At 33.3% G+C, this 18197-nt stretch overlaps 3 protein-coding genes across 3 annotated transcripts; all 3 read left to right on the top strand.

The window, feature by feature from the left end:
- The first annotated feature begins 2422 nt into the window (after positions 1–2422).
- On the top strand, positions 2423–8602 carry LOC146937651 (polyamine oxidase 2-like). The gene is made up of 10 exons (XM_085751850.1): positions 2423–2821; positions 4224–4339; positions 5194–5282; positions 5393–5506; positions 5693–5780; positions 6047–6132; positions 6225–6327; positions 7002–7099; positions 7175–7604; positions 7959–8602. Exons 1-10 carry the CDS (start codon positions 2782–2784, stop codon positions 8265–8267), a joined length of 1473 nt encoding a protein of 490 aa, XP_085607976.1. The 5' UTR covers positions 2423–2781; the 3' UTR covers positions 8268–8602.
- Positions 8603–11907: 3305 nt separating this feature from the next.
- LOC146937650 (putative polygalacturonase) lies at positions 11908–16748 on the top strand. Its single transcript, XM_085751851.1, has 5 exons — positions 11908–12336; positions 14487–14607; positions 15140–15314; positions 15448–15518; positions 15813–16748. The coding sequence occupies exons 1-5, from the start codon at positions 11992–11994 to the stop codon at positions 16451–16453; spliced, it is 1353 nt and encodes a 450-aa protein (XP_085607977.1). The 5' UTR covers positions 11908–11991; the 3' UTR covers positions 16454–16748.
- Positions 16749–17323: 575 nt separating this feature from the next.
- LOC146937649 (uncharacterized) lies at positions 17324–18117 on the top strand. Its single transcript, XM_085749487.1, has 2 exons — positions 17324–17642; positions 17819–18117. The coding sequence occupies exons 1-2, from the start codon at positions 17337–17339 to the stop codon at positions 17990–17992; spliced, it is 480 nt and encodes a 159-aa protein (XP_085605613.1). The 5' UTR covers positions 17324–17336; the 3' UTR covers positions 17993–18117.
- The last annotated feature ends 80 nt before the right edge of the window (positions 18118–18197 follow it).

The following is an 18197-nucleotide window of genomic DNA, read 5'->3' as shown; positions in this document are numbered from 1 at the left end:
AGGCCGAGGCCCCCAATTAGTTTCATCAACGTGTAACATCAACGGTACATGGTCAGAGAGTCCCCGTTGATAAGCAACCTGAATACAATGAGGCCAAGTATCACACCATTTATTTGACAACAAAAATCGATCCAAACGGCTCATGGAAACTCCATCACCTCTATACCAAGTAAACAATCTTCCACAAATAGCCAAATCAATTAACATATTAACGTGAATGAAACTGTTAAAAACCTCCGCGTCTGTTTGTCTAAAAGTCATGGCTCGACCCTTCCTTTCATCAACTCCACGCACAGAATTGAAATCCCCACAAACGCAAATGCAAACATCATTATTATTTTGAATATGCAATAACAAATCACCCCATAATAACTTTTTAGCCTCCAAGTAGCACGGTGCATAAACATTGAAAATAACAAAGTCTTCGCCAGTAAGTAAATCCTTACCCTTAATTACCAAAACATGACTGAAACTAAAAGAAGATGTCACATCAATCCGAGAAACATCCCACACCGTAATCATACCACCAAAAGCTCCAACGGACGGTTGGTAAGAAAAATTATGCACACGGTCACCCCACAAAGATTTAACCACCTGTTTATTCATGGATTCCATTTTAGTTTATTGTTAACACAAAACTATAGGCTTTTTCTCAGACACTAACCTCCACACCTCCGCCCTCTGCTCACCACCTCCTAACCCCCTCACATTATAAGTAATAATCTTCATTAAATCCTCCATCACCTAACCCGCCTCTCCACCACCACCCTCATGACTCTCCCACAACACCCTCAACACCCACCTCCGTCTCACTGAACTTCTCGAAACCACCAGCTGCCCTCCACTCTCTCCTCCAATCCCTTGAAAGAAAGTTGAAACTATTTGATACATCACAATTAACCTTAACCCCCACCACCTTCCCCAACTCCCTAACATCCTCTTTAACCTTTTCCGCCTTGCCTTGTAGATGCACCCAATTTACCCAGTCATTAGTATCTGAACATGAACCTGTGGTGTCAGAGAATTTAGATGAATTTGATGTTGAAGCTTCCGAAAGCTTTGAAGTATTGTGCGTTGTCCTCTTTCCATTCTTGCGTTTTTGTTTCTTTAGTAATCGAAGAATCTGTTTACGATCAGAAGCCGGCAAGCACGCTATTTTCTTCAAAAAAACCTGCTGATTGAATTAGCACTCCACCTTTGTGAACCGCTGCTGGCTTGCAAGATTTAGCTGAAGGACAGTTGGATGATTTCGACTTGCTCGTGACGGCTGTGTCCACCTTACGTTTTGAAGAAAACACCACACATTTCAGTTGATTAAAAATCACTACTTTTGTAGCCGTGAGCATAGCTCAGTTAGCAGGGACATGCATTGTTATATGCAGAGGCTGAGGTTCGAACTCCGGACACCCCACTTATTCACCTTAAAAAAAGGTGAATTCTAGCCACTAGGCTGCTTGACAAAAAAAAAATCACTACTTTTTCCTTTTTTTTTTACAAAAAAATCACAATTTTTCTTATTCATAGTGCATTTTATATTCTAAAACGTTAGTATTGAACATAATAACAAAAGAGATAATGCATTAGAAACTTTTATTTTTATCTTATGCAATGTTTGATGGACAAAATAATTTTTTTAGTATTTTAAACAATTTGTACTTTGCATAAAAAGTTTGCCGCGATTTAATGAGGGAAAAATATACTAGTTTTTGTTTTGTCTTAGCCTTTCAGTTTGTCCAATCTATAAAACAATTTTACAAAAAACATAATACATTTATGTTGTCATATCCAGATCCTTGTATTTTAGCAGATCAAACACACTCTAACTTCTATAGTCTAAACTTGAGGATTAAATATGAGTTCTTGGGTAATGTGGAAGGAAAGAAACGATAGGTTATTCAAAGGAAAAAAAAAAACTCTCCCTTTCAGCTTTTGGATGGCATAAAACTTATTTCCTTTTGGTGGTTTAAAGTTAATTCTGTTGTTTTTAATTATTCGTTTCAAATTTGGTGCCAAAATCCTGCTATTGTGTGGGTATTGGCTAACTGTTATTGTGCTCTGTCGAACATTGTTGCTTTTTGGCTATTGTTTCTAGCACACCATGTGCTATATATTTCATTTTGATCTTTTTTAAAAAAAAAAGAAAAGATATATATTTATTTATTCATGTTATTATTTATAGTTCTTTTTTAAGGAAAAGTGATATACTATATTTATAGTTAAATATTTCAAATTTAATTATACCTTCTCTAAAAAAAAAACTTGTCATGTCATTGGAACTAAATAACACCTTGTCCACGTTTTAAAATATAAAAAAGTAAACAGTGTGTCCCACGCGCTCTAAAGAGCGTGATGATAATGGTTGGTTGAAATCAGGTTCGTTCAAACCAACTCTATAAATGTGACGGAAACTCTCATACCCAACATCACAACTCAAACCGTCCATCATCCTTTTCTCTTCTCAGTATCTCTCTCTCTCTCTCTCTCTCTCTCTCTCTCTCTCTCTGCAATCTCTTCCTTCTAGAATTTTCCTCCCTTTTTTCCTGGAAAGTTTTCTAACTCACCAAAATCCTCTTCCGATCTCACAAATTCGCGATTCTGCATCGGATTCAGAATTTCGAAAAACCACTAAGATAAGAGTGGTTGAAGATTTTGGAAGAGAAACGGAGCTGTATGAACTGGTTCGGGAAGCTGAATTTATCATCAAATTTGAATTTCAATCACTTTGTTACGTGTTTGTTGGTTTTTTTCATCCATTTTTCTCCTCAATCATAATCCAGCAATATGGAGTCAAGAAATAAGAGTAACGCCAAATTAACCAGAGGTTTGCTTTATTAGTTTCATATCATTAATTAATTAATTGATATTAATATATTTATACATTATTTATTATGATTTATTAATTGATTTTTACTTTTTTTTTACGAATAATTGATTTTTACTTGTCGGTGTTTGGACTTTAGTTTGTTTATATACAAATAAACCAATAAATACATTAATTATATAAAATAAAATATCCTCACAAAAAAATATAAATAATTATAATAATAGTGTGGCATGAAATGAATTACAGGTTTTTTATTTTTTAATTTATAACCGCTGATAATATATTGTTAAGTTTAAAATCTGTGAATATAACTCAATTGACAACAAATTATTATATTATACGAAGGACTAGCTTCGAACCTATACACCACACTTATTCACATACTATTAAGTTTAGGGTCATTTCCTTAAATTTAAGGTAGATACATTTTTGGTTTGAGTTAATATTTTTCTGAGAGGATGGTTTGAATTAATTTTACACCATTATTAAATGAAAAATGTAGTTATTGCCACGTAAAACTTACACTTTGTAACCACTTTATTGGATTTTAGTATACAACTGATTTATTTTTTAATTTCTTTTGACTTTAACTGATTTTATATTGTTATTTTGTTTGATTTAAATCTGTTTATGTTATTTTATTATCTTATATTATTATTATTATATTGCTATTATTTAATTTTTTATTTGAAAGAAAGTTGTAGTCCATAATAAGTCATTACATGTGACACGTGCATGAATTGTTTATTTGGATTTAATACTTACCACGAAATCTGCATCTCTATCACTATTTTTTCTTAATAAAATAATTTAGTACAACTTACACGTGTCCAGTTATTGAGAATTTTAGACTTTTGAATCGATTTGATTTTTCTATTTTTATTAAAAAAGAAAATAATGTGTTTGTTTAGTTGAAATTTATATGGGTTTCAAGAATTTAAGTAGGATTTACGTAAATTTCAAGAATTTTTGGTAGAAGTGAAAACGTACACGTTTAAATTATTTTACTTTGAAATTTTAGTTCAATTCTACTTTTTTTTATTAATTTAAGTTTATCTAATAATAAAAAGGTTGCTATTAGTCAAAAAGTGTGTGCTAATTAGAACACAACTTTTTGTAACCAAAAAATTAGAACACAACTTTTTGTCTTAAACAATCATTTTGCTGAAAAACGCAGATAAAAGTTTGTTGGTTAAAAAATAACGGATAATTGATAAGGTTGTTTATAACAAATGAACTTATAGCTGATAATTAATAAGATGTTTAAACGATACTTAATGGTTTTGATTAGACATTTCCCCAATAATTTTATGCTCTTTGAGAAATGGGGGTGTGTGATTTGAAAATGAGACTGGTTGATCTATTGGGTATTTACTTATATGCTTTGTTCTGTTTGTAGCTCTTTGCTATGGCAATGTTAGCAGTGTGCAGGAGAGGTCACCATCTGTTATTGTCATTGGTGGTGGCATGGCTGGGATTGCTGCTGCACGTGCACTTCAAGATGCTTCCTTTCAGGTATTTGACCTCAATATTTTGATTTATGAGTTCAAACAATCGACAATCGTTGTTGATCTAGAAAGTTAGTATGTTACTGTTATAAAACAATGATTTATTTCTTGTGGATGCTTACATGATTGCAATTATCCGTTAATGGGATTGTCTGAATGAATTTTTACCCTCTATCTTCTAATCGAGATCTTTCATGAAACAAATCTAATTATATTTGTAAAATGGTGGAAATCTGGTTTAGAGTTTACAAAGAATTTGATGTGGGTGATGCTTGCTAGTTTAGATTTGGGGTTACGTTTCACTTTAGTCGAGTAAAACTATAGCTCTTAAAGGGATTCAAGAATGCATGCAATAATTGAATTTATGCTATATGTTACCCTTTTTTATTTCGTATTTTTCTGATTTTCCTTGTATTTATTTTTATGAACCCGACAGTAATTCATGTGTTTGCCCCAATGTTGGCAATGTAATATGTAACTAACAATAACATATACCTCAGTATATTGTGTTACTGTGATGCTTCTTGTTTGAAGCTTGAACTTTCACACTTAACAAATGAATAGAAGCTGTTTTTTTGTTTTGTTTTTCTGCTTTATCCTCTACCTCCCTCCTTTTTAGGAATCATGCACAGCATTGTGCTACTGAGTCGTTTCTTATTTAATAACTGGATATACATATTTTTGTAGCCTGTGGTCCATGATGAGGTGGAAATATAATTAAAAATAAATAAAATCAAGCAAAGCTTTGTGTTTCCTATTATTTGAAACTTGGAGCTGCATTTTTGTAACCTGCAATCAATTAATATGCATTTTCAGAGTCTAGGGACTAAATAGCGCTTTGTTTTTTAATTTTTTGGTCAGGTTGTTCTCTTAGAGTCTAGGGAAAGACTTGGTGGCCGAATTCACACTGATTACTCGTTTGGCTTTCCTGTTGACCTGGGAGCATCATGGTAAAGCTTATTCTCTTCATATTCTGATGTATTTGAATGTTGATGAGAATGTGCATTTTTTTGTCTCCATTTATTTTCTTATTAAAAGGAACACTTTTTTCCTGTTTAAGGTTGCATGGAGTTTGCAAGGAGAATCCACTTGCTTCCGTGATTGGGAGGCTGGGGTTACCCCTTTACCGTACTAGTGGGGATAACTCTGTGCTATACGACCATGATTTGGAAAGGTATGTATGTACTTAAGTTATATATTAGTTTGCAAATTCTGCCACACTTGCATAGTAGATAACATTTTTAATTGTTTTTTGCAACCAACTAAAATTTCAATTTTTTTTCCTTTTTCTAGTTTTATCCGACGTAGAAGGTATTATATGTTAGTTCTTTTTGAATTGAAATTCATTACCTTATTCCAGCTATGCACTTTATGATAAGGATGGGAATCAAGTTCCCCAGGAATTGGTAACAAAAGTTGGTGAAGTATTTGAAACTATTTTACTGGAGGTAAGTCATTTTCTTATTTAGTCTTGTTATTTGGTTTACTACAAATGATTGTTAGGTTTTGGGGTGCCAACGTAGTTGGATTCCTCTACCTTATAGTGATGCCTTTGCACTACATTTCTGGTTTGATAATAAAAAAGGCTATTTGGTTTACCTGCTATGCATTTCCACAGTAAAAATATTTTTTTCCAAATCATCTCTTCTAATGTTTGATTCTACTTATTGTCATTGTGAGAAACCTTTGAAATTTTGTCCTTGGTTAAATGCAGACGAATAAAGTAAGAAGTGAATTCAATCAGGACATGTCCATACAGCGTGGTCTTTCAATTGTTTTTGAAAGGAATCCAGAATTAAGGTTATTATTGGCATATAATAAAATTTCACCGAGACCGTGATTGTTTTCTTTAAGCGGTAGTACAGTAATATGATTTCCACCCTTGCCTGCAGGTTGGAGGGGCTTGCCCATAAGGTACTTCAGTGGTATTTATGCAGAATGGAGGGCTGGTTTGCTGCTGATTCTGATACAATTTCACTGAATGGTTGGGACCAGGTAATTTAAAGAAATCAACTTGAAGATGTTACTCTTGTATTAGCTGTTAAGTTCCCCCCCTGCCCCACCTTCTTGTCCTTAATTTACACACTAAATGATTTACTCTCTTTCGTGTTACATACAGGTAGCTCCTGTAGTGAAAGATATAATTTGTAAAGTCGTCTCATAGCCAGGTGCATGAGTCTTCAACATGCAGCCTTTCTATGACCGATAATCATGTAAATGTGTTTACTGATCTATAAATAGGAGTATGCATCTCGTTGAAACATAGAGAGACCAGGTTAGGGGATAAAAATGGACCATTGTGTTGTTATGCATGTAAAACTTTCGAGAAACGAGTAAGTCAAACATGTGTAAATTTCATCATGTAGAATCAAACAAATCCAGATGGGAAGGGTGTAAAAGATTCCTTTCATGACAGGTCATTTTGTTGCATGATTGTGAAATGCTGTGAAATCAGTATTATGGCTGTAGGGTTTTCAGTTTAATGAAAACAGTTCTTCCCTTTGCATAGACCTGCCATGAAGAACATTAGAAAATACTGCATATTAAAACTAAGTTGACCTTTAAAACTAACTTGACCTAGTTTTACCCTAATTACAGCATATTGCAAACATTTTTCTTTTGAGCATATCTTGTTTTCAGATCTCATACCTCTGAATATATTTTGACAGGAAGTACTTCTCCCTGGTGGTCACGGTCTTATGGTCAGGGGCTACTTGCCTGTTATAAATACCCTAGCCAAGGGTCTTGATATTCGCCTAGGACACAGGTAGATATAGTTTGAATTGTTGTTTTGATATTGTATGTCCTGTTATGTTTCTTAATTAAACTAACCTCTTTTCAGAGTCACAAAAGTTGTTCGGAGATATAATGGAGTAAAAGTGACCGTGGAAAGTGGGAAAACATTTATTGCTGATGCGGCTATTGTTGCTGTCCCTCTTGGTGTACTTAAAGCAAAGAGGATATCATTTGAACCAAGGCTCCCAGACTGGAAGGAAGCTGCCATCGCTGAACTTGGGGTTGGACTTGAGAACAAAATTATTCTACATTTTGAGAATGTATTTTGGCCTAATGTAGAGTTCTTAGGAGTAGTTGCAGATACATCTTATGGATGTAGCTACTTCCTTAATCTCCACAAGGCTGCACGTCACCCTGTCCTTGTTTACATGCCTTCTGGGCGGCTTGCCAAAGACATTGAAAAAATGTCTGATGAAGCAGCTGCTGACTTTGCTTTTGTACAGCTCAAGAAGATCCTTCCTAATGCTTCCTCACCGGTAACCACTCTATTTTTACTTATTTCAGTTTTTAATCGCGCTAGGAAAATTTCGTTTCAATACTCATTCAGTTATCAGTCCAAACATAAGATTAGATAAGTCTTTATTGTAGGCCTCTAGTTCACCCTGCTCAGTTCACTATAATCTACACAGGCCACTAGTTCTATGGAACCATATTCATATTGATACTACAAAAATGCACACATTCTGCTCTATTAATTGTTCACTATGAAAACCTCACCTACCTTTAGGCCTCACATTTCTTTGGGCTGACCCTTTACTGTGTATGCTATGAGGCTTTAATTTAGTTAATTTATGGCCTATGTATTTTAATTATTTGTCTTTACCATGCAGATTCAGTACCTTGTGTCTCGGTGGGGCTCGGATATAAATTCACTGGGATCATATAGCTATGATCAAGTAGGGAAACCACATGAACTGTACGAAAGGCTACGAGTCCCAGTAGATAACCTGTTCTTTGCAGGGGAAGCAACAAGTATGAGCTATCCAGGATCTGTCCATGGTGCATTCTTCACCGGAATGATGGCGGCTGAAGATTGCAGGATGCGTGTGCTGGAGCGATATGGAGAGCTGGATTTGTTTCAGCCGGTGATGGGAGAGATGGCTTCCTTGACTATCCCACTTCAGATATCTCGTATGTAATCATCATCTCATCTTTGGTCACCACTCCTAATGGATAGAATCCGATGTTTTTTCTGAAGTAGGATTTGCCATGGCTTCTGCACACTATTGATCGACTAATTGCAACTATTTAGGCATTAGTCTCTTAAGTATATGTCTGTTATGCAGTCATACATTGTGTTGTATGTCCGTAGTTAATGTTGTGAAGAACTGGTGGTGATATATGAATATTTTGCAGAGGCTGTGCACCTCTATAGTTTGGTTAAGTTTGTCTGTAAATGGAAGATGTGCATTAAGGTTTGAAGATTCCTATGTACATCCACTAATATATTTTCATAATAAAGACGCCTTGTACATTTCTCTAGTCTTTTACAAACTACATTGTCAATCTTACCTATAATTATTGGTAGGATTGGTTACTCTTATTTATTGACTCATGTCAATGCCTAATTTTAGTTATAGTGTCAAATTTTATATGATTCAAATAATATTTAGGTGTAATAATCCACTTGTGTTGGCTTGGTGGGTGTTGGCTTGGGACCTTGGAGTGTGCTCCTCATCAAGGTCTCAGGTTTGATTCTCCCCGGTGCCAATTTGGGTGGATTAGTTTAGCTTCTTCAAAAAAATATTAGGTGTAATTGGCTAGTGTATTTGAATAAATAGTAAATAGTTTACTATTTTTATTTTATCATAAATAGTAAATACTTGCATAATGCTTAGGATTGTTAGGTTTTTTTTTCTCTTTCTTCTGAATCAAGAATTGTTGGGTTACATAGCTTAAGCCTGTGAACTTATTAACAGTTCCACTACAAAAATAGATCTTAATCCTTGAATAGGTCTAACTTGAAGGGGTTTAGTCTACATAAGTGTTCAACTAATTTCTTGTTCTTTTTGTTTGTGAAAACTTTTGAATCTAGAAATCATTTTGAACTCCAACTAATCTAAAGTGATTTGGGTGAGCTGCTCCTAATTCGTTACTGACTATTACACTGAAATATCAAAACATCACATTATTATATGTTTAAACTATCATAGCTCTTGTTCTATCACTAATCTGGCTTCTGCACTTAGGCCCCCTAACATAAATTGCATTTCCCAGTTCAAGTAAGTCATACTGATATTACATTGACATGGAAAGCATAGAAGTTATGGTTAGTAGGTAATTGGTAAACATGATGATGACTGATGGCTATATCCTACGTATTTCGGATTATATTTGGATCATATAATCTAAAAATTGTAAAAATACGTTAAAAACATCCTCCAAAACCCTCCGTATTTTTAGATTTCATAATCTGAAGTAGGTTTGGAGGGTGGTAAAAAAAAATCATCAAACAATAAGCCCCAATGAAAACCTGAGTTAAGGAAGCACCAAAAAGTCCATGATCCAAACATAGACACTCATCCAGCAGTGAAGCACATGTAGAAGAAATTCTCGATGTCCGCCTGACATTAATGCCAGAGTTCTCGATGTCCGACTGACATTAATGCCAGAGGATTCACAATGTTACGTGCTTGGAGGAACATTTGCATTGGACAGGATATTGCAAATGCACCAGTGTCAGTTTGGATACATTTGACGGCCAAATTTCTACTCAGGAATTACTGTCTTAGGAAACAAATTAGGAATGGAGATGTGATTTAGTTTAAGCTTTATAGCACTGTCAGTTTGAACACATTTGATGGGTTGTGAAACTGATTATTTTACAAATTGAAAGAAATTTTAATCAAATTTATGGCTTCTCACTTATGCCTCACCAAGTGAGTTCAGTCATCTACAAAAGTGTGAAAATAATGCATCACATCTCAAAACGAGCATGTTGAAATGGATCCCATACTTCACACTGAACAATATCAAAAGATGATTCACTATGATTTATTACCATGAGCAATGAAAGGAAGTCTAAAAAATTTGACAAAGAAAAACTATGTATATATGTCATAAGTGAAATGAATTATGTGGGTGATTGAAAAGGATGTTTATTGCATAAAATATTCAATACTTCATCAGATAAGAGGATACCTAATAATAATAATGGCTGAATTATTTGCAATAAAATTACAAAAGTTAAAAGATTGTGCACCAAAAAATTATGAATCAATTTCTTGCTTACAGCATGTTATGAAAGCCCTGTATAGGCCATCATTTCCAATAATTTGCCAGCTCTTGTTGTTGAGAAATAATGAAGAAATTTTTTTTTAATATTACTCAAAAGAGAAGTAACTATTGAGGTGATGTTTAAATGAAAATTTGGAATGTATAGAAAAGAACATTTTCAAGAATTATGGAAGGGCTCAAAAAGTTAACAGATACCTTATCATATCCAGCAAGAAACATAAACTTGTTTGCATCACACAATTCTTCAAAGGGACTCTTAGTATGTATGTACACTAAAAATATTTCATTGCAAACATAATATGAGATAGTGAGACTAAGATTCATCTACTAGAAAAAAAATATATTAGTAATACACTGTTAAATATTTCGAATACATTTTATTGGTATCTCTCTTTGTCTCATTATGATTGTCATAGTAGCTTAAAAAAGTCATAACTATAAATAAAAAGTAATTTTATCAAAATTATCTAATTAATGACTGATGTATTGAAAGTAAAACATAGTTATTTGGGAGTAGTACTAGACTACTAGTATGTGTGATTTCTAGAAAAAATGTGTTGCACCTTTTTAACTATTTCTCTCAAAAGCACTTGAGTAAAATGGTTTAGGACATTTTCAATTTAACGAGGTGTTCTAGAACGAATCGAGATGAAGAATGCAATGTTAAAACTTTTTAGAGACAACTTTGTCACTAATTTTGGTTCTACCAACCTCTCATTTTACTTTGTGTGAAAATATCTTGCTATTTATGAAAAAAAAAACAGGTCATGACTAACTCCTTTATTTATTTATTTTTGGGTGTTAACTCTTAGATTCTTAGAGGAAGGAGTATTTGTTATGAAGAACCGACACAAATAGGGAAGCCACACACGATTATGACACATCGACACATGCAATAATTTAAAAACAAATAATTAATTGTATGTAATCATATATATACATATCGAACGTCGACACATATTAAACACCGACCATATCTATCCTCAGAAGTGTCGATGTTGCATAAATCCTAGCAACTCGGACTTCCACGGTCATCAAATATTATCCACTCAAAAAGAGTCTAATCATTTGGTCTTGCTATCTGCTTTGTTAAAGATTCGAAAAATAGAAACAATTGATAATTTTCATGTAAAAAATTTACTTTTTAATGTTACAATGTGTTGTATATAGATTTTTTACTTTAAGCTTCTTATCAAATGCTCTTTGAGTATTTGTTAGCATTTTCCTTATGAGATGTGTTATTTGAACAACGAATTTTGTGACAACTTTCAGTACAACCAAAATTTTACTAACGAAAAGAAAGTATTGACACAAAAACCAAAACAATAGAGAAGAAAAATAAAAGCATAATGTGAGTATGAGAGAGAACGTTATCACAAAAATTGTCAAAAAATGTTTGTACAAATATCATTTCTCTATCCTTAAATCATTTACATCCTTTGTTCATTTTTAGCCACATTGTCTCTGGTTTTCAGTGCTAGATCTGCCACAGATTCTTTTCTCTCTTTTAAATAAAAGAACCACCACTTTCTTTCCATAAATACTTTATCATCAAATAAAACTAGTAACGACCATTACTCCCTCCACCTAGCATCTAGCTACAATAGCAGAACAAAACAAAAAAAAATGCATCTTCTCTCATCTTCCATCCCCTCCACTTTCCTCCTCTTCCTTATTTTCTTCTCCTATTTCTCTTCTATCTCTGCCTCATATTCCACAACATGTTCCGGCATAGTGCCGTTCCGACACCGCGCCGACACGATTTCCATAACCGATTTCGGCGGTGTCGGCGACGGCAAAACGCTGAACTCAAAGGCATTCAGGGCAGCTATTTATAGGATTCAGCATTTAAGGAGACGTGGTGGTACGCTCCTTTATGTACCTCCTGGTGTGTACTTAACGGAGAGCTTCAATCTCACTAGTCATATGACTCTTTATCTTGCTGCTGGTGCTGTTATTAAAGCCACACAGGTTTATTGCTATTTTCATTCTTTGCTATTATCTTATTATTCCCTTTTTATTTTTTTATTTTTTCTTCCTAATTTAGTAGTGTTAACGTTCTTTGTAATATTGTTTCATAAAAAAACGTTCTTTGTAATATAAAATTTTGCAGTTTAATTTTGATGCCCAATAAAAAATGTACACAATCAAAGAAAATTATAATGTGATTTTAAAAATAATTATTAGTTGGTAACACCTAAGCTCAATTAGCAATACCTATATTGCTAAGCTGGACATCTTCAACCTATTTCAAACTCAACCTTACAATTGTTTGTGTTTCACCTGGTAAAGTGGTCCTTACCACATGAAACAAACACAATTTTGTTTTTTGGCTATGGAAATTATGTTAATTAACTTCTAGCTTTTGAAAAAATGATATTTAGTATTTTTTTTTTAATAGGACCTTGTTATATGAAGAAAAAAAAATTAGGTTCATTGAATAACTAATATTTATGGTCACTATTATGAACAAATATTAATTTTTTTTTTAGATTTATCGAATAGTTGATGTTTCTAGTTTATAATATAATTTAGATATATTTGTTGTTCAATGAATCTGAACAAAATATTTACTTATAATAGTGGGAAGAGAAAATAATGTTTATTACAGATTGCAGAAAAAAAAAAATTGATATGATTAAAGATGGGTTAATAAAGAAATAATTAACATACTTGAAAATTTGTAAGGAATTCTATGAAAAGATGCAAGAAATTTTTTCAAGAGTATTCAATATTTTTTGAGTATAAATAAACGAGGAGCTTCTGTACAACACAAATTAAATAATTTGTCTAGGGAGAGTGGTAACAAGTTTAAGGAATTAAAATGAGAAATCTTTTATAAAAAATGTTGTAATGATTCCTTAAACAATAATTTGACTTTTATTTTTAAGATAAATTTTTATTGTTCATTCGTTAAACAATGTACTTTTTTTTTTTTTTTTAATTTTAACAATGTACTTGTTAGTATATGATATTTTTTTCTAGATCCATACATCTAGAGTGGTATTGGGAATGCGGAAAATCGACCCCCATTATAATATATAATAATAGGTGTTCTGTTTAAAATCTCATTCCCCATCTTATATAAACTATTCACTTCACAACCCATAATTTAAAGTAATTTATTGAAAACAATAGGAAAGAATGCAAAGCTCTAAGTTATGTATGTATCACTAATTGAGTTAATTGGTATGTGTGTTATATATGCTCCTTTAAATAAATTTTTTTTTTTGAAGAAAAATATGCTCCTTTAAATAATGTATGGTCAAAAATAAGACTACAGATAATGGGTTGTCGGAAACAGCTCATTCATGAACTATGGTGGGCCTGAGCCTGAAAGGACTAAAATCAGTGGTGGTGGGTCTTGGTCTGCATGGTTGCATGTGAATGGTATTCACAGCATTAACAATTTCCATGTTATGCAGTTGGTTTTGTTGGCCATTATTGTTGTACTCTTTGATTATCAAGTTGAATTTGGATATTGCTTTACTTTGCTAGTCATTGTACCATGTAAATATGACTCTTGGAATTTAAAATGAGGGTGGACTTTATGTAAAAGATGATTTGGATCATAAACAACTTACTTCAGAATTATAGGTTTACATTTGATGTTCTCCTGTGCTTAACTCAGTTGATAGGGACAAAACATAACATATGCAAGGTCCAGGGTTGAAACCATGACCACCACAAAAATAAGTTTACATTTGTGATGAATAAGCAAAATAATTGTAACATTTTTTGGTTCAAATTAGCAATATCACATAATTCTACATCATTAATAAAAATGACATGTCACAAAAAAAATAAGCCCAAATAGAATTGTTGAGAAAAACCATAAAACTTGTGAAACTCTAGACTAAAATCCCATATTTGGAATAGGAGGACTAAAAATTAAAATACTCTTTCAGTTAAAATAGTGAGATAAACATTGTATCTAAGCCTAATTTTTGTGTGGATTTAAATGTGATTGGAGGAATTATGTGTTGTGACCATTATTTGGTAGTGTAACGTTGATACTTAATCTCAAGTGAATGTTCAAAGTTCAATGGCAATCATCAAAATATCTCTGCTCTTTCTCTGTGTTGCTCTTTTTTAATGTTCTTCCTTTCTTTATTCTTTAGAGGTTGTGGAATTGGCCTTTAATTGCACCTTTACCATCTTATGGAAGAGGAAGGGAGCTCCCAGGAGGAAGGTATATCAGTTTTATCCACGGCGATGGAGTTCGCGATGTGATCATCACAGGTAGGTACAAATAAATTATTACTCACTTGATTTTCTAGTTCATATCTCACCAGTGAGTATGGTTCTAAGTTGTGGATCTGGTCGCATGTGTAGTTATATTGCAAACTTTAATATTGCAGCAAAATGTGAGGAAATGTGGCCGATGCGGTCACAATAGTATCGGCCACAATAGTGGTTGTGAAACTGTTGTGCGGACCTCTAAAACCTTAATATTATGGCGGGAATTTAGAACTATGCCAAAGAGCATCTAAAAAAATTAGTACATAATAATACCCAACTATACTAAAATGAATCTAAAATGTTTTATTGGGTGTAACCAAAACAAGAAAATTGCATGCTGAAAAAATGTATAATATATAGCCATAATTGATCCAATGTTCTGTATTCATTTTTTTTATCATTCACTTTGAATTATAGAATGACTCTTTATAGTTAATTTAATTCTTTAAATAATTTGTTTAGGAAAAATTAAAACCAAGTGTACCAATCTATGAAACCTAATCTTTCTCCTCCTTCACTCTTATTTTTATAGGTGAGAATGGAACAATTGATGGGCAAGGAGATGTATGGTGGAACATGTGGAGGCAGAGAACTCTTCAATTTACAAGACCAAACCTTGTTGAATTTTTGAATTCCAGAAATATTATTATTTCAAATGTTATTTTCAAGAATTCTCCCTTCTGGAATATACATCCAGTTTACTGCAGGTAAAAATTTGATTTATGGATTAAAAAATTTGACATCATTTTCATGATAAAAACAAAAAAAAACAAAAATGCATCATAGGGATAGAGGTCTTTTCCTAAAATGTAATTCAAAACTTTTTATCCTTCATTGCAGCAATGTTGTTGTTCGATATGTCACGATTTTGGCTCCTCGCGACTCTCCTAACACTGATGGAATTGACCCAGGTAAATACCGATAAAACTGTATTCCTGAAATCTAGTTCAAAATTTATTAATGTTGATTCCAAAACTTAGATAAATGATTTTTATATTGGCTCCTTGGTTTACTATATACTATTTATTAAGTTATGTTTGGCTTGACTTATTTTTAACTTCTTGTCTCCTTAAAAGAAGTTAGGGCAAACAATATTTTTAAGAAAATCTTTATTAAAAAATGTGACTATCTTTTATAAGAAACTCTTCAGAAAGTAGTTTAGAGTTGTTTATCAATCATCTATAAAATATAATTCATTTATGCAGATTCAAGTTCAAATGTCTGCATAGAGGACTCGTACATATCAACAGGAGATGATCTTGTGGCTGTGAAGAGTGGATGGGATGAATACGGTATTTCATACGGCCGTCCTAGCAATGGCATCACGATCCGACGTATAACTGGATCGTCTCCATTTGCCGGCATTGCCGTAGGCAGCGAAACATCAGGCGGAGTACAGAATGTACTCGCCGAACACATCAACCTCTTCAACATGGGAGTTGGTATCCACATTAAGACAAACATTGGAAGAGGAGGACTTATCAAGAATATAACAGTGTCTAATGTGTATATAGAAAATTCAAGGCAAGGAATAAAAATTGCTGGTGATGTAGGTGACCATCCAGATGAAAAATTTAACCCTAATGCTCTACCAGTTGTGAAGGGAATTACAATTAAGAGTGTTTGGGGTGTGAAGGTTTTGCAAGCTGGTTTGATACATGGTTTGAGAAATTCACCTTTTACCGATATTTGTTTCTATGATATAAACCTTCATGGTGAGACAGGATCAGGTAGATCTCCACCTTGGAAGTGTTCTGATGTTTTTGGATTTTCACAAAAGGTTAGTCCTTGGCCATGTTCTCAGCTGAGCAGCCAAGAGCCTGGTTCTTGTACCAATTATTCATGAGCGATATGTAGCACTGACACTTCAGATTGAAGGTGTGTAAGAGAGTTCGACACCAACATATTACTGACAATTCAACACTTGTAATTGCATACAATCACTTCTATATTTTCAATTATTAACGATTTCTTCGTGCCGGTGTCCTGTTGTGTTCGTTGTCTGTATCAGCGCTTCATGCTCCTGAGTCCTGAAATTACCGATTTTACTCTCTTCAAGTATTTGTATTGTCTAGTGTCAAAAACAAAAGTATTTGTATTGTAATAATTAAGTGCTTATTTTATTTATTTATTTATTTATTTATTTATTTATTTATTTATTATAATCAAATTAGCCAATGAATCACCTCCTTAGCCTTGTACATGTTGAGGGTCATGTAATGAATACATGCATCAATTGTGAGAGTCAAATGGTTGATTTAGATTCTTTTAAAAAACATTCAAATCTTAATTTAATCAAAATGACTATTCAATTGTAAATCTTGTCAAAATTTTACAAAGCTGATGATTGATGGCCAGGTGGGTCAAGAATTTGGTAATATCTAAATCAACAGTAGTCCAAGCTTGAATCTTTAATCAACATAACACCATAAGAAAGTCATAGTTCAACTAGTGACCTAGGGTCTCTATGGTTCAACGGAGGGGAGGAAAAGAATTTTCATTTTAAATTTTTAAACCACTTCCATTCATTCAGGTAATTCCTTCTCTATCTTAAACTACTAAATTGGTCAATTGTAATTATGTCTTGCTTCTAAAATGTAAATTTCTCTAACAGTATATTGTCCTGTAAATTTGGTTTCACTGGGTTCTTTCTTTTCACTTCAAAGATTGATACAAATCGGATTGCTCGGGGCTCTTTGGGTTTAGTTTGTTTTTCAAATGGTATTAATATGCACTCTAAATATTTTGCAGGTATTGAAAATGGCCTCTGCAATCAACTTTGCATCAAAATGTTTCCTGAAATATCTTATGTTGTTCATAGCATTGCGGTGGACATCAAGATTGAACCTGTAAGGACATTTATACAAATTGGGAGTGTCTTAAAAGAAATCATATATTATGTTGTCTTAGCTTTTGATCTAACTTCTTATATGAAAAACTACATCTCAAAAGTCATTGCTGCATCCGACACTAATAATTACTCAGAAGAAAGTGTTCTGAATACAATTGAGCCCGGGGATAGAACTGCAAATAGGGCACTGTAATGGTTAAGTGAAGGGAATAGCGTGGCCGAGGTTCCTGAGTCTATTTATAAGTTATGTTCCAAAATATGTCTTATCTCAGAGGTTCATGTCCAAAACTGCATGTTATAGAGGATAGTAATGTATTCATGTGCATGAAACCTGAAATGTGTTGGTGACGCATTGTACAGGTAAACCGGTTGCATGAATTCACTCTACCTGAACCTGCTTTGTGCATTGGAGGTGTGCTAATAGTGGAGTTGCGTTGGGGAGCTCAAAAACGAAGACTCTTCAACTACATAGGGTTTGTTTCTTGCATCTTTCCCCATACTCTAACATGTACAGACTCAACTAATGTTGTTTGACCGTTATTGTCAATTAAAATGAAACTGTGATCTCTTTTCCTTTCATCAACATCACTTTTCGACCGACATTGTCTAATTGCCTGAATGCGGGATTCTGCTGCTGAAAGTTGGGAATCCTGGCTCTATTATTTTGCTATTAGATGCGTGGATCAATATGACGAGTGAACTAACTTGTGAGAAGTGATAATTGTACTCGATTGACTTT

Source organism: Medicago sativa, chromosome 3 (assembly GCF_051527215.1).
Source record: "Medicago sativa cultivar Bolivia chromosome 3, Bolivia_mono, whole genome shotgun sequence".
Taxonomy (NCBI): domain Eukaryota; kingdom Viridiplantae; phylum Streptophyta; class Magnoliopsida; order Fabales; family Fabaceae; genus Medicago; species Medicago sativa.
The sequence above is the reverse complement of the archived record's forward strand: the minus strand, read 5'-3'. Positions and strand labels throughout refer to the sequence as shown.

Bases quoted from the DNA above. Each gene is read 5' to 3' on its own strand.
- LOC146937649 (XM_085749487.1), top strand. From the start codon at position 17,337: ATGCACTCTAAATATTTTGCAGGTATTGAAAATGGCCTCTGCAATCAA. The intron at 17,643-17,818 runs GCACTGTAATGG...CGCATTGTACAG, and splicing joins GGGATAGAACTGCAAATAGG to GTAAACCGGTTGCATGAATT.
- LOC146937651 (XM_085751850.1), top strand. From the start codon at position 2,782: ATGGAGTCAAGAAATAAGAGTAACGCCAAATTAACCAGAG. The intron at 4,340-5,193 runs GTATTTGACCTC...TTTTTTGGTCAG, and splicing joins TTCAAGATGCTTCCTTTCAG to GTTGTTCTCTTAGAGTCTAG. The intron at 6,328-7,001 runs GTAATTTAAAGA...ATATTTTGACAG, and splicing joins CACTGAATGGTTGGGACCAG to GAAGTACTTCTCCCTGGTGG.
- LOC146937650 (XM_085751851.1), top strand. From the start codon at position 11,992: ATGCATCTTCTCTCATCTTCCATCCCCTCCACTTTCCTCCTCTTCCTT. The intron at 12,337-14,486 runs GTTTATTGCTAT...TTTATTCTTTAG, and splicing joins CTGTTATTAAAGCCACACAG to AGGTTGTGGAATTGGCCTTT. The intron at 15,315-15,447 runs GTAAAAATTTGA...CCTTCATTGCAG, and splicing joins ATACATCCAGTTTACTGCAG to CAATGTTGTTGTTCGATATG.